Consider the following 12,110-nt stretch of genomic DNA (forward strand, 5'->3'; position numbering starts at 1 on the left):
GCGCCTGTAGTTCCAGCTACTTGGAAGGCTGAGATGGAAGGATCGCCGGAGCCCAGCAGGTCCAAGGCTGCGGTGGCCGGGAGCGTGCCACTGCACTCCAGTCAGGGCGACAGGGTGAGACTCCAACTCAAAAAAAAAAAAAGTGGGTTAAAGATTCATAGAGGGATAGCACAGGCACAGGTGTGTGAGGCACAAGAGGTCTCCACCTGTCCGTGGTTCTGCCTAGATCTGGATCAGGTACTAAGAGGAGAACTAAGAGCTAGGAGTCGGTTGGGCATGGTGGCTCACACCTCTAATCCTAGCACTTTGGAAGGCTGAGGCGAAAGGTTTGCCAGAGCCCACGGGCTCCAGACCAGCCTGGGCAAGCAACTTGGTGAGACCTCGTCCCTACAATAAATCAAAAGATTAGCCAGGCATGGTGGTGTGCATCTGTAGTTTTAGCTACTTGGAAAGCTGAGATGGAAGGATTGCCTGAGCCCAGCAGGTTGACGCTGGGGTGGTCTTGAGCATGACACTGCACTCCAGCCTGGGTGACAGTGAGATTGTGATACACACGCACACACAGCTAGGAGTCAAAACTCACACCAAAATGCAAGCACTGTACTCATACAAATAAAGTAATCAGAGGAGGCCAAGGGGACAACCCACAAGAAAATGAAAGACATAAATCTAGAGAGTTAGTGACCATGAGCTTAAGTCTGTGAGGAAAGGAGAGGGCAAGATGGCTGAGAATAGCAAAGAAAGAAGACAGTAATAACAGTAACGGAAAGGCAAACAGGTCCGAAAAACAATAAAATTACTGAGAAAAATTAAGCTGAAACACTGTTGTTTTTTTGAGTTAGAGTCTCACTCTGTCACCCAGGCTGGAGTACAGTGGCACACTCCCACCTACCCCAGCATCGACCTGCAGGGTGCCAGAGATCCTTCCACCTCAGCCTTCCAAGCGGCCAGAACTACAGACACGTGCTACCATGCCTGGCTAATTTTATTTACTTATTGTGGAGGTCTCACCAAGTTGCCTGGGCTGGTCTCAAACCCGCAGGCTCAGGCAATCCACTTGCCTTGGCCTCCAACTCCTGGGATTACAGGGTGAGCCACCGAGCACGGCCGAAACTTTTTTTTTTTTTTTTTTTTGAGTTGGAGTCTCACTCTGTCACCCAGACTGGAGTGCAGTGGCCACTCCCGGCCACCGCAGCCTCGACCTGCTCGGCTCCGGCGATCCTTCCGCCTCAGCCTTCTGAGTAGCCGGAATTACAGGCATGTGCTACCATGCCCGGCTGATTTTTTGATTTATTGTAGAGATGAGGTCTCGCTGCCCAGGCGGGTCTCGAACCCGCGGGCTCAGGCAATCCACTCACCTCAGCCTCCCAAAGGCGCGGGATTACAGGCTGAGCCACCGAGCCCAGCTCAAAACATTGTTTTTTAAGCACAGTGGTGGAAGACCTATTACCTAAAGTAACTGTTCAAAGGACAGGAAAAGCATGCTGTTTGGTAAGCCTCTTCATGCTTTAAGGAAGGACTTGCCCACTTTGGATTTCTGCCAGTCTGAGCCTAAACATAAAAGCCGTACATTTCAGGAATTACCTAATTAAGTTAAAGTCCTTCGGCTCCCTCTACTGTTCAAAAATGTACTTTAAGTATGTCAATTCAAGACAGCCCACAGAATGGGAAAAAATATTTGCCAACTGTATATCTGACAAAGGCCTAACATCTAGGAACTCAAACACGCTGAAAGGAAAAAAACAAACAGCCCCATTAAAAAGTGTGCAAAAGACATGAATAGACACTTCTCAAAAGAAGATATACAGGCAGCCAACAGAAACATGAAGTGCTCAGCCTCACTCATCATCAGAGAAATGCAAATCAAAACCACACTGAGATACTACCTAACCCCAGTAAGAATGGCCATTATTAATAAATCAAACAACAATAGATGCTGGTGAGGATGAGAAGAAAAAGGAACGCTTCTGCACTGCTGTTGGGAATGCAAACTAGTGCAACCTCTCAGTGTGGCGATTTCTGAAAGAAACAGAAATTGACCTTCCATATGATCCAGCAACTCCCCTATTGGGAATATACCCAGAGGAACTCAAATCATTCTACAAAAAAGATACCTGTACACGTATGTTTGTTACAGCTCTATTCACAATAGCAAAAACATGGAACCAACCATGTTGCCCATTGAAATTGAACTGGATTTTAAAAAATGCAGTACATATACACAATGGAATATTATGCAGCCATAAGGAAAAACAAACATACGGACTTCGCAGCAACTTGGATGGATTTGAAGTTGATCATACTCAATGATCTATCACAGAAACAAAGAACAGAGTACCATATGCTCTCACTCATAAGCGGACCTTGAACAATTATAATACTATAAGAAAGCAATTGACAGTAGAGCTACTAGAAAGAAACTGTCAGGGGAGGGGGGTGAGATTGGCAGTTGAGGGAAACTACTAGGGGAGGGAGGGGCATACCTCATCAACAAGGGCACCTGCATAATCAACATTTGTATACCTAACCCTGAATGGTACCCCACATCTTTATAATTTGAAAAAAAAAGAGTTAAAAAAAGTATGTCAATTTAATCTTTAGTGACCAAAATAAGATATATATACACATATATATATACCTACATACGTACATTTGCACACACACTCTCATATCTGCCACAGTCCAGACAATCAAGCTTGCCTATCATGAGTTCAATGGACTGGACCAAAAGAATTGGAAATAACAACCAGCCCAACCACCCATAAAAAATGGTTCAAAAGATAATCTAGTGTTTCTTTAAAAAGAAGTCAGGTTTTGGTAAGGGAGGAAGACCCTATACTTGTTAGCCAGGTTGCAACAAAGCTTTTTACGCAGAAATGTATAAGTATCAGCTCCCCCTACACAAGAAACCAAAGCATCACTAAGTTTTGTCTGCTTCTACTTTGGTCTTTTCTCCCCCCTCCTCCAATATTTTCTTATCAAAAGACTCTCTTTCTCCTCACATGTCAAAATTCATTTGCTAGGATTTACCTTGCTATCTTCAGGACATTCTGTATTGAAAGACCTATGAGTCAGTCATAGCGGCAAATCAAGCATCTGTCCAAAATTAGTATTCTTTACTTACCTGCTCCTTAAATTGCTTCTGGGACAAGCAGTCAATTAGGTCCACACAGCCCAGAAGACAACCTGATGGATAGTCATTGGGAAATTCCACATCTGAATCAAGAATAACAAAAGGATTGAATAAATTTCCTTCTTTATGATCCTGGAACTCAGGAATCTGTTTTCAATTGTGAACAAGTAACTATTTCCATTATCTATTTGTAGGAAAACAATGAGGTTTAATTGGCACAACTGTTTGTATTTAGCAAAAAAAAAAACTAGTGAGTGACTGGGTTCATCCACTATCTCTATGCTAAACTAGGAAACCTTTCCTTTAAAAACTATTGCCCTAACCGGGCTCAGTGGCTCAGCCTGTAATCCCATGCCTTTGGAAGGCTGAGGTGAGTGGATTGCCTGAGCCCGCGGGTTCGAGACCCACCTGGGCAGCAAGACCTCATCTCTACAATAAATCAAAAAATCAGCCGGGCGTGGTAGCGCATGCCTGTAATTCCGGCTACTTGGAAGGCTGAGGCAGAAGGATCACCGGAGTCCAGCAGGTCGAGGCTGCGGTGGCCAGGAGTGGCCACTGCAGTCCAGTCTGGGCGACAGAGTGAGATTCCAATTCAAAAAAAAAACCAAAACCCAAAAACTATTGCCCCCATTCCATCAAAGTTCAAGGATCCCACAAATTCATTCCAAATCAATTGATTCTACTACACTCAACTGAATTAGAGTTTGGAGTGATGGGTTTTGAAAGCAAAGAGTGGCTCAGCCTGTAATCCCGCACCTTGGGAGGCTGAGGTGAGTGGACTGCCTGAGCCCGCGGGTTCAAGACCCGCCGGGCATCTTGGTGAGACCTCATCTCTACAATAAAAAAATAAATAAATTAGCTGGGTGTGGTAGCACGCATCTGTAGCTTCAGCTACTTGGAAGGCTGAGGCAGAAGGATCACCGGAGCCCAGCAGGTCGAGGCTGCGGTGGCCGGGAGCCACCACTGCACTCCAGTCTGGGCGACAGAGTGAGACTCCAACTCAAAAAAAAAAGAATCCACCAAAGCAAAGAAAGGCAGTTATGGTGATAAATGAAAAATCATAAAAACATGGTAAAAACCATAGGAATGAACGTCAGAATACAATTTAAAACAAGCCAGTCATATCAGTCAAAAAAGAAATGTGTTTTTGAGGAAGCATGTACTTTTTTTTTTTGAGGCAGAATCTCACTCTATCGCCCAGGCTGGAGTGCAGTGGCATGCTCATGGCCACTCCAGTGGCGATGTGCTGGGCTCCGGCGATCCTTCCACCTTAGCCTTCCAAGTAGCTGGAACTACAGGCGCACACTACTACGCCCAGCTAATTTTTTCATTTTTTATTGTAGAGACAAGGTCTTGCCAAGTTGCCCAAGCTGTCTCGAACCTGTGGGCACAGGCAATCCTCTCGCCTCAGCTTCCCAAAGTGCTGAGATTGTGGTTTGAGCCATCACGCCTGGCAATCCTCTCGCCTCAGCTTCCCAAAGTGCTGAGATTGCGGTTTGAGCCACCACAACTAGGAATCCTAGTGATTCCTTAAATTTAGTTTCTTAAAAACTTTGAAAGATAGTTCAGGGCTAGACTCAGTGTCTCATTCTGTAATCCCAGCACTTTGGGAGGCCAAGGCAAGTGGATTGCCTGAGCCCGTGGGTTCAAGACCTACCCAGGCAACTTGGCAAGACCTCCTTTCTACAATATATCAGAAAAGTTAGCCGGGCGTGATAGCGTGTTCCTGTAGTTCCAGCTACTTGGAAGGCTAAGGTGGAAGGATTGTCGGAGCCCAGCAGGTCGAGGCTGCGGTGGCTGGGAGAATGCCACTGCACTCCAGTCCGTGCGACAGACTGAGATTCCAATGCAAAAAAAAGATCGTTCAGAAGTTATCTGTTTATTCTACCCTTAAGACAACTGGGCAGGGAAAGGAGAAGGAAAACAGGATGCCCAAAAGTCAGAGGTCTTTTTCAGGATCTAAAGTTAGTATGCTTGGGGTGATCCCCAAAATATGCTGCTTAAGTCAATCAACTTCTATCTGTCCAAATCCAATAGCAGATGTCTATTTGAGTCACCCCTGATTAAAGCAACAACAACAACAACAATAAAACTTGTTTTTGGATAAAATTAAGACGAGCTGGTTGATTTCTGGTGTTGGAAACTGGTATTTTTATTTGTACTGTTTGATGAAATAATACTTTGAACAGTTGTCTATGATTTGCCACAAAACAAACAAACAGAAGGATTAAAAGTCCCCTTTAAGCTGGGCTTAGTGGCTCAGCCTGTAATCCCTGAACTCTGGGAGGCTGAGGCGAGAGGATTGCCTGAGCCTGTGGGTTTGACATTCCCCACACCGGGGCAATTTGGTGAGACCTCGTCTCTATAATAAACTACAGGCATGGTAGTACGCGTCTCTGTTTCTGGTTACTCGGAAGACTAAGGTGGAAGGATCGCCGGAGCCCAGCAGGTTGACACTAGGGTGGCCGTGAGCGTGCGTGCCACTGTACTCCAGCCTGGGCGAAGGAGTAAGACTCCAACTCAAGGGAAATAAAAGTCCCCTTTAACCAAGAAAAAGCCATAGGAAGAAGGAAATGAGAGAAGATGAATATCAGTGACTTCTCTCCATAAAGTAAGATTGAAAGGAGAACATATGGCTGTTACCTTTCCCACGAAGAAGGCGGTATGTAGCCTGGAGTTCTGAGACTTCTTGAGGGGAAGGTTTTTTGGCTGTGGCTGCTATCCAAAGTCGTCCTCTGTGGGGGGTGTACCAGGATCTCCCCTCCACCCTTAAACAAATACAAGTTTAGTGGGAAGGATCTAGATTCTAGGTTCCTGGAAGATCCCATAATACATGACAAATCCTATAGCAAATTATCCAGTGGAACCAAAAGATCTACAGATGACACCTTATCAAGAAGTATATCTTTTTTGAAAAACACTTTTTCTCCCATACTACCTTTCACTTAAGAATGAACACTGTTATCTAATTCCTCCTATCATCAGAATAAAGAAAAGTCATCTCTCTCCACTTTTCACCCCATTCCTATAACTCAGACCTGGAGCCCTCACCAGTCCTGGTGCTTCTGCAGTCCAAATCCTATATTTATAAGGCATCCAAGTTGTCCCACGGATATGGAAATACCTACTCTTCTGAGTAAAAGCTAAACTTTTCCTGGAAGATCTGTTGATTTGTTCTGTAAACTGACAGAAAATATCCTCACATACACACAATTCCCCAAGAATGGTACTTTTAAATAATTATTTAATAGAATTTAAGTAAATTAAAATGCTTACCATTTTTACTCTTTAAATTACAACTACATCCCATTTACATTTACTAATTATATACAGGGTTATGTTCTTTGTGGATACTTAAACAACTTGTTGACTAATTTGACAGAACCTTTAAGTGGAATAACAGAATGCATTCAAAATAATATAATTGCTTTGCTACTTTTCTCTTTCACCTCCCAACAAATTAAATAAAGTACACCTTATCCCATTCTTCTTCTTCTTTTTTTTTTAAGCAGGATTTGTTAAGAGAACAGAAAAACTCCCACAGTGGGAGGGGACCCAAGGGGGTTGGCCTTTTTTTTTTTTTTTTTTTTTGAGTTGGAGTCTCTGTCTGTCACCCAGGCTGGAGGGCAGTGGCACGTTCACAGCCACCGCAGCCTCGACCTGCTGGGCTCAGGCCATCCTTCCACCTCTGCCTTCCAAGTGGCTAGAAGCACAGGCATGCACCACCATGCCCGGAAATTTTTTTTTTTTTTTTTTTTTTGAGTAAGAGTCTCACTCGATCACCCAGGCTGGATTGCAGTGGCAGGCTCAAGGCCACCCCAGCATTGACCTGCTGGGCTCCAATGATCCTTCTGCCTCAGCTTTCCAAGTAGCCGGAACTACAGGCATGCGCTATCACGCCCGGCTAATTTTTAATTTATTGTAGAGACGAGGTCTTGCCAAATTGCTTGGGCTGTTCTTAAACCCATGGGCTCAGTCAATATACTTGCCTCGGCCTCCCAAAGTGCTGGGATTACAGGCTGAGCCATCGAGCCCAGTCATCACATTCTTATAATGGGAAATAAAGTGGTGAAGTTTTCATATCCTTGGTTTTCTAACATAGATTGGAAGAATACTAGGCACATAGTAGGTGCTCAATATGGGAAATGAACCAATATATGTCTTCCATCTAGACCAAATAACCTGGAGTTACCAGGAAAATGGTTCTGTAAATGTGGCAGAATCATCCACTTTATTTCCGTGGGATTAGTGATTGTGAGCTAGACACTGCTCAACCTGTTCTTTTCAGTGAGAAAATCTGAATAACAGAGATCCAAACTAGGATGGAGGAAATGTAGACATTCTGATTCCCTTAGCAGAAGGCAAGCTGCTTAGTTTCCTACTTTACAAAAGGAAGACACCTAAGTTGCAGAGAACTGAATGAGAAGAACTGACATTTAGTTTAGTTAACCTGGAGCAGATTCACAGGCACTTGTTCTCATGACACTACACACACGAGCTATGAACAATGAGGAACCAAAGCAGGAAAGCCTGACCTCAAGAGAAGGTGTATCTCTCCTCAATAAAAGAGAGAAATGACAGCTGATAATGAAACCACCAAAGCAGAAACTATTGTGCTCAAGTGCTGATGATAATTTTTCTTTTAGTAAAGTAGGGAAATGACTTAAGCATGCACAACAGAGTGAAAAGAGAACTCTGAAAACCTGAGCTCCAGTTCCATCTTGGCCACTAATGGGCTCTGTAACTCAGAGCAATCTACTTTACTTTTGCCTGCCTCAGTGTCTTTATTTGCCAAAGAGTACAGTAATACTGGCCTAATCTATAGTCATGTGTCACTCAGTGACGAGGATACATTCAAGGAGATGTGACCTTCGGAGATTTTGTCGTTGTATGAACATTATGGAGTGCACTTACACACTTGCTGGTAACTCCAGATTATTTAGTTTAGATGAAAGACATTACAATTATAGAATATTGCTGTACAGAATACTGTAGGCAGTTGTAGCACAATGGTATTTGTGTATTTACACATTAAAACATGGAAAAGGTACAGCAAAATATGGTATTATAATCTTATAGGAATACCATTGTATACATGTTCCATTGTTAACCAAAATGTCATTACGTGGCACATGACTGTATTCCCTAGAGCTACTGTTTTGAAAACTAAACTTCTTCTATTTAAATATAAAGCATTTTTACTGTTATATGTTGGGATATTGCCAGGTACATAAATTTCTAACAGGAAAAATAAGAATGAAAAATGAGAAAAAAAAGAGAAATGAGTATGTTGTAATAAGTGAGAAGAAAAACAAACACAAACATATATCATGATCTCATTATATAACAATTTTCACAGGAAAAAAAATAGACATAAACACTCCAAAATGTTAACAATAGCTGTTTCTAGGTGAGGAATTAGATATAATCTTTCTTTTTCTAGCTACTTTTTTGTACTTTCCAATTTTTTATTTATATAGTTGAAAGCAATGAAAAAAACTTTTTTAAAATTTTGAGTGGGGGTTTCACTCTATCACCCAGGTTGAAGTGCATTGGCACACTCACAGCCATCGCAGCTTCGACCTGCTGGGCTCAGGCAATCCTTTCATCTCAGCCTACTGAGTAGCTGGAACTACAGGTGCACACCAACATGCCCAGCTAATTTTTTTTTTTTATTTACTGTAGAGATGAGGTCTCGCTAAGTTGCCCAGGCTGGTCTTGAACCCATGGACTCAGGCAATCCTCTCAGATGAGCCTCCCAAAGTGCTGGGTTATAGGCATGAGCCACCACGCCCAGCCAGAAAAAAACTATTTTAGAAAACTGATTTTAAGCCAGGCACGTATCTCAAGCCTGTAATCCCAGCACTTTGGGAGGCTGAGGTGAGAGGATTGCCTGAGCTCAGGAGTTCGAGACCAGTCTGGGCAATTTGATGAGCGCTTATCTCTACAATAAAAAAAAAATAAGCCAGGTGTGGTAGCGTGTGCCTGTAGTTCCAGTTACTGGAAAGGCTGAGGCGGAAGGATCACCTGAGCCCAGCAGGTCAAAGCTGCGGTGGCTGTGAGCATGCCACTGCACTCCAGCCTGGGTGACAGAGTATGACTCAGACTCAAAACACAAAAAAATTTGGTTTAAGAAGAAGCATAAGAAATCATGGAATAGTAAGCTATTACCACCATTAACATGTAAGACTCAACTCTATAAGACCTCTACTTATCTCTTGCTATTTTCCCACTTTCTGTAGAAAAGATAAAATAGTTTCACAATGTCATTAGTCAGATTAATCATAGTTGCATAAGCTAGAAAATAAAATCAGAGTTATGTAGATGTCTTAAACAAATAAAGTCATAAAAACTTTAAATTTCAAATAGGATCAAACCATTAAGGTTGACATTAGTATATATATTTTTGGAGTGTGACTGGGGCTAAGTCACTCTGTTGCCCAGGCTGGAGTGCCAGTGGCATGCTCAGGGCCACCAAAGCCTCGACTTGCTGGGCTCAGGTGATTCTCCCACCTCAGCCTTTCAAGTAGCTGGAACTACAGGCGTGTGCCACCATGCCCAGCTAATTTTTTAATTTATTAGAGACAAGGTCTTGTCACGTTGCTCATGCTGGTCTCAAATACCTGAGCTTAGGCAATCCTCCCACCTCTGCCTTCCAAAGTGCTGGGAATACAGGCATGAGCCACTGCGCCTGGCTGCTAGTAGTGTATTATGAAGACAAAGTCAGGAGAAGTTTTCTAAATAGACTTCCTTCCAAGATGAAAAAATTAGTAGTATTCTATCTCTCTTATGACTTGGATCCTTATCTTTTTAAAGCTCAGTTTGTTTTTTTTAGCTATTCAGTTAAAAAACTACTACTATTATTTTTATTTGCCAATTAAAAATTTTTTTAAGGTTGGACACAGTGGCTCATGTCTACAATTCCAGCAGTTTGGGAGGCTGAGGCAGGAAGAGTACTTGAAACCAAGGGTTCAAGACCAGCCTGGGCAACATAGCAAGACCCTATCTCTATTTTTTTAAATGTTTATTTCTGTTTCTCTTTTCTTCTTTCTCGTTCTCTTTTTTTTAGAGTCAGAGTCTTGCTCTACTGCCAAAGATGAAATGCAGTGGCATAATAATCATGGTTCATTGTAGCCTCAACCTCCTGGGCTCAAGCAATGCTTCTGCCTCACCCTCCCAAATAGCTGAGACTACAGGCATGTGCTATCACGCCAAGTTAATTTTTGATTTTTTTGTAGAGACAAGGTCTTGCTCTTTTGTCCAGGCTGGTCTTGAACTCCTGGGCTCAAGCAATCCTTCCACTTTGTCCTCCCAAAGAGCTGGGATTACAGACATAAGCTGCCATACCCAGCCCCCAAAATGTGTTAATTAATTAAAAAATACTACTACCAAGTCAGTAACATGAATACATTGTTTAAAGCTCTATCTACTGAAGATTATAAATCACCACTAGACTGGGGAAAACAAATTCCAATCCATGTTTCTAAATTTAGTTTATGCTACTTTAAGATCTTCCACTGCCAAGATTCATTTTTCTTCTTACCTTTTAATACCTCTGACAAGCAGAGAAGCCCAGGGCTGATGCATAGAGAGACACCAACCACCATCAAAGCCTTCCTGAAATTCTTGATCCTGGATTCGCAACTGATGCTGAAATGAGTTGTACTCTACTCCAAAGCCTGCTGCATGAAAAGCCTTCTTCTGTGAGGCTGCACCCGTATGGTCAACCCACTATACAGGAAAAAACAAACAAACATACAGTTCTGTCTACCAAGGGAAGAATCTAGGTAGGTAGGCAGAATGACATGAATGCTAATAATTAGGAAATCATACTGGGAACATTTTCTTAGAAAAATGTAAGCCATCTTTGTCTGAAACGAAGCCAAAAAAGGTAGAGATGGTATAAATTCAGTAGAAGTCCCAGGTATGATAACTAGGTCCTATCTTAAAGGATAAATAGAGTTGCCAGGTGTGATGACTCAAGGCTGTAATCCCAGCATTTTAGAAGGTGGAGGCAAGAGGATTGCCTGAGCTCAGGGGTTTGAGATTAGCCTGAGCAACATGGCGAGACCTCATCTCTATAATAAATCAAAAAATAAGCTGGGCATGGTGATGCATGCCTGTGGTTCCAGCTACTTGGAAGGCTGAGGCAGAAGGATCACCTGAGCCCAGCAGGTCAAGCCTGCGGTGGCCATGAGCATGCATGCCACTGTACTCCAGCCTGGGTGACAGAGGGAAACGAACTCAAAAAAAAAAAGGATAATTAGAATGTTGAAATCTCCAATAATGCGTCTTAACTCCAGCAACAGCACAACTATTAGACCAAAGAGCTGTAATTATTTCCAGTTAATACTTATTAATAAGCCATACTAGATTCTGGATAATTTCCCAACATAATTCTATTGGCCAAATGAGGGTTCAACATTTGAGTCCACAATTCTTCATGTGCTTAGGGGCAGAGACACATGCTGACACCAAAGAGATGTTGTTGGGGGCAACAGTTCTAACTATTATATGCATAAAGTATTCTCTTATCCTGAAATAATCAACTTGTCTTCTGAAAGAGAGGGCAGAGAACTATTTAAACAAGGCTCCCATCATGTAAAGGGAATAGAGAATTACAGGGTACAGGTAATTATAGAAGATTGAGGAGTCTTGGCAACAGTTTAGTCAGAGAATGATAAAAGTTAATGCTTCTTTCAGAGAAAGAAGATTAAGTGCCCCCAAATTTTTATCATTTTTGTTTGTTTGTTTGTTTTCGAGTTGGAGTCTCACTCTGTTGCCCAAGCTGAGTGTAGTGGCATGCTCATGACCACTGCAGCCTTGACCTACTTGGCTCAGGCGATCCTTTCACCTCAGCCTTCCAAGTAGCTGAAACTACAGGTGTGTGTCACCATGCCTGGCTAATTTTTAAATTTATTGTAGAAATGAGGTCTCAGTAAGTTGCCCAGGCTGGTCTTGAACCCGTGGGCTCAGG

At 42.7% G+C, this 12,110-nt stretch overlaps 1 protein-coding gene across 2 annotated transcripts in view; it reads right to left on the bottom strand.

Annotated features, from left to right (window-relative positions):
- TRIP4 (thyroid hormone receptor interactor 4) overlaps positions 1–12,110 on the bottom strand; it is an 81,339-nt gene that overhangs the window by 28,270 nt on the left and 40,959 nt on the right. For both annotated transcript variants that reach the window (XM_008060710.1, XM_021713742.1), the window contains exons 9-11: positions 10,677–10,864; positions 5,777–5,901; positions 3,125–3,216 (exon numbers count right to left, since the gene is read on the bottom strand). In XM_008060710.1, coding sequence (XP_008058901.1) covers positions 3,125–3,216; positions 5,777–5,901; positions 10,677–10,864 — 405 coding nt within the window. The remainder of the gene's footprint in view (positions 1–3,124; positions 3,217–5,776; positions 5,902–10,676; positions 10,865–12,110) is intronic.

This window comes from Carlito syrichta, unplaced genomic scaffold (genome assembly GCF_000164805.1).
Source record: "Carlito syrichta isolate Samal-C Ts95f unplaced genomic scaffold, Tarsius_syrichta-2.0.1 Scaffold304708, whole genome shotgun sequence".
In the NCBI taxonomy this organism is placed as follows: Eukaryota; Metazoa; Chordata; class Mammalia; order Primates; family Tarsiidae; genus Carlito; species Carlito syrichta.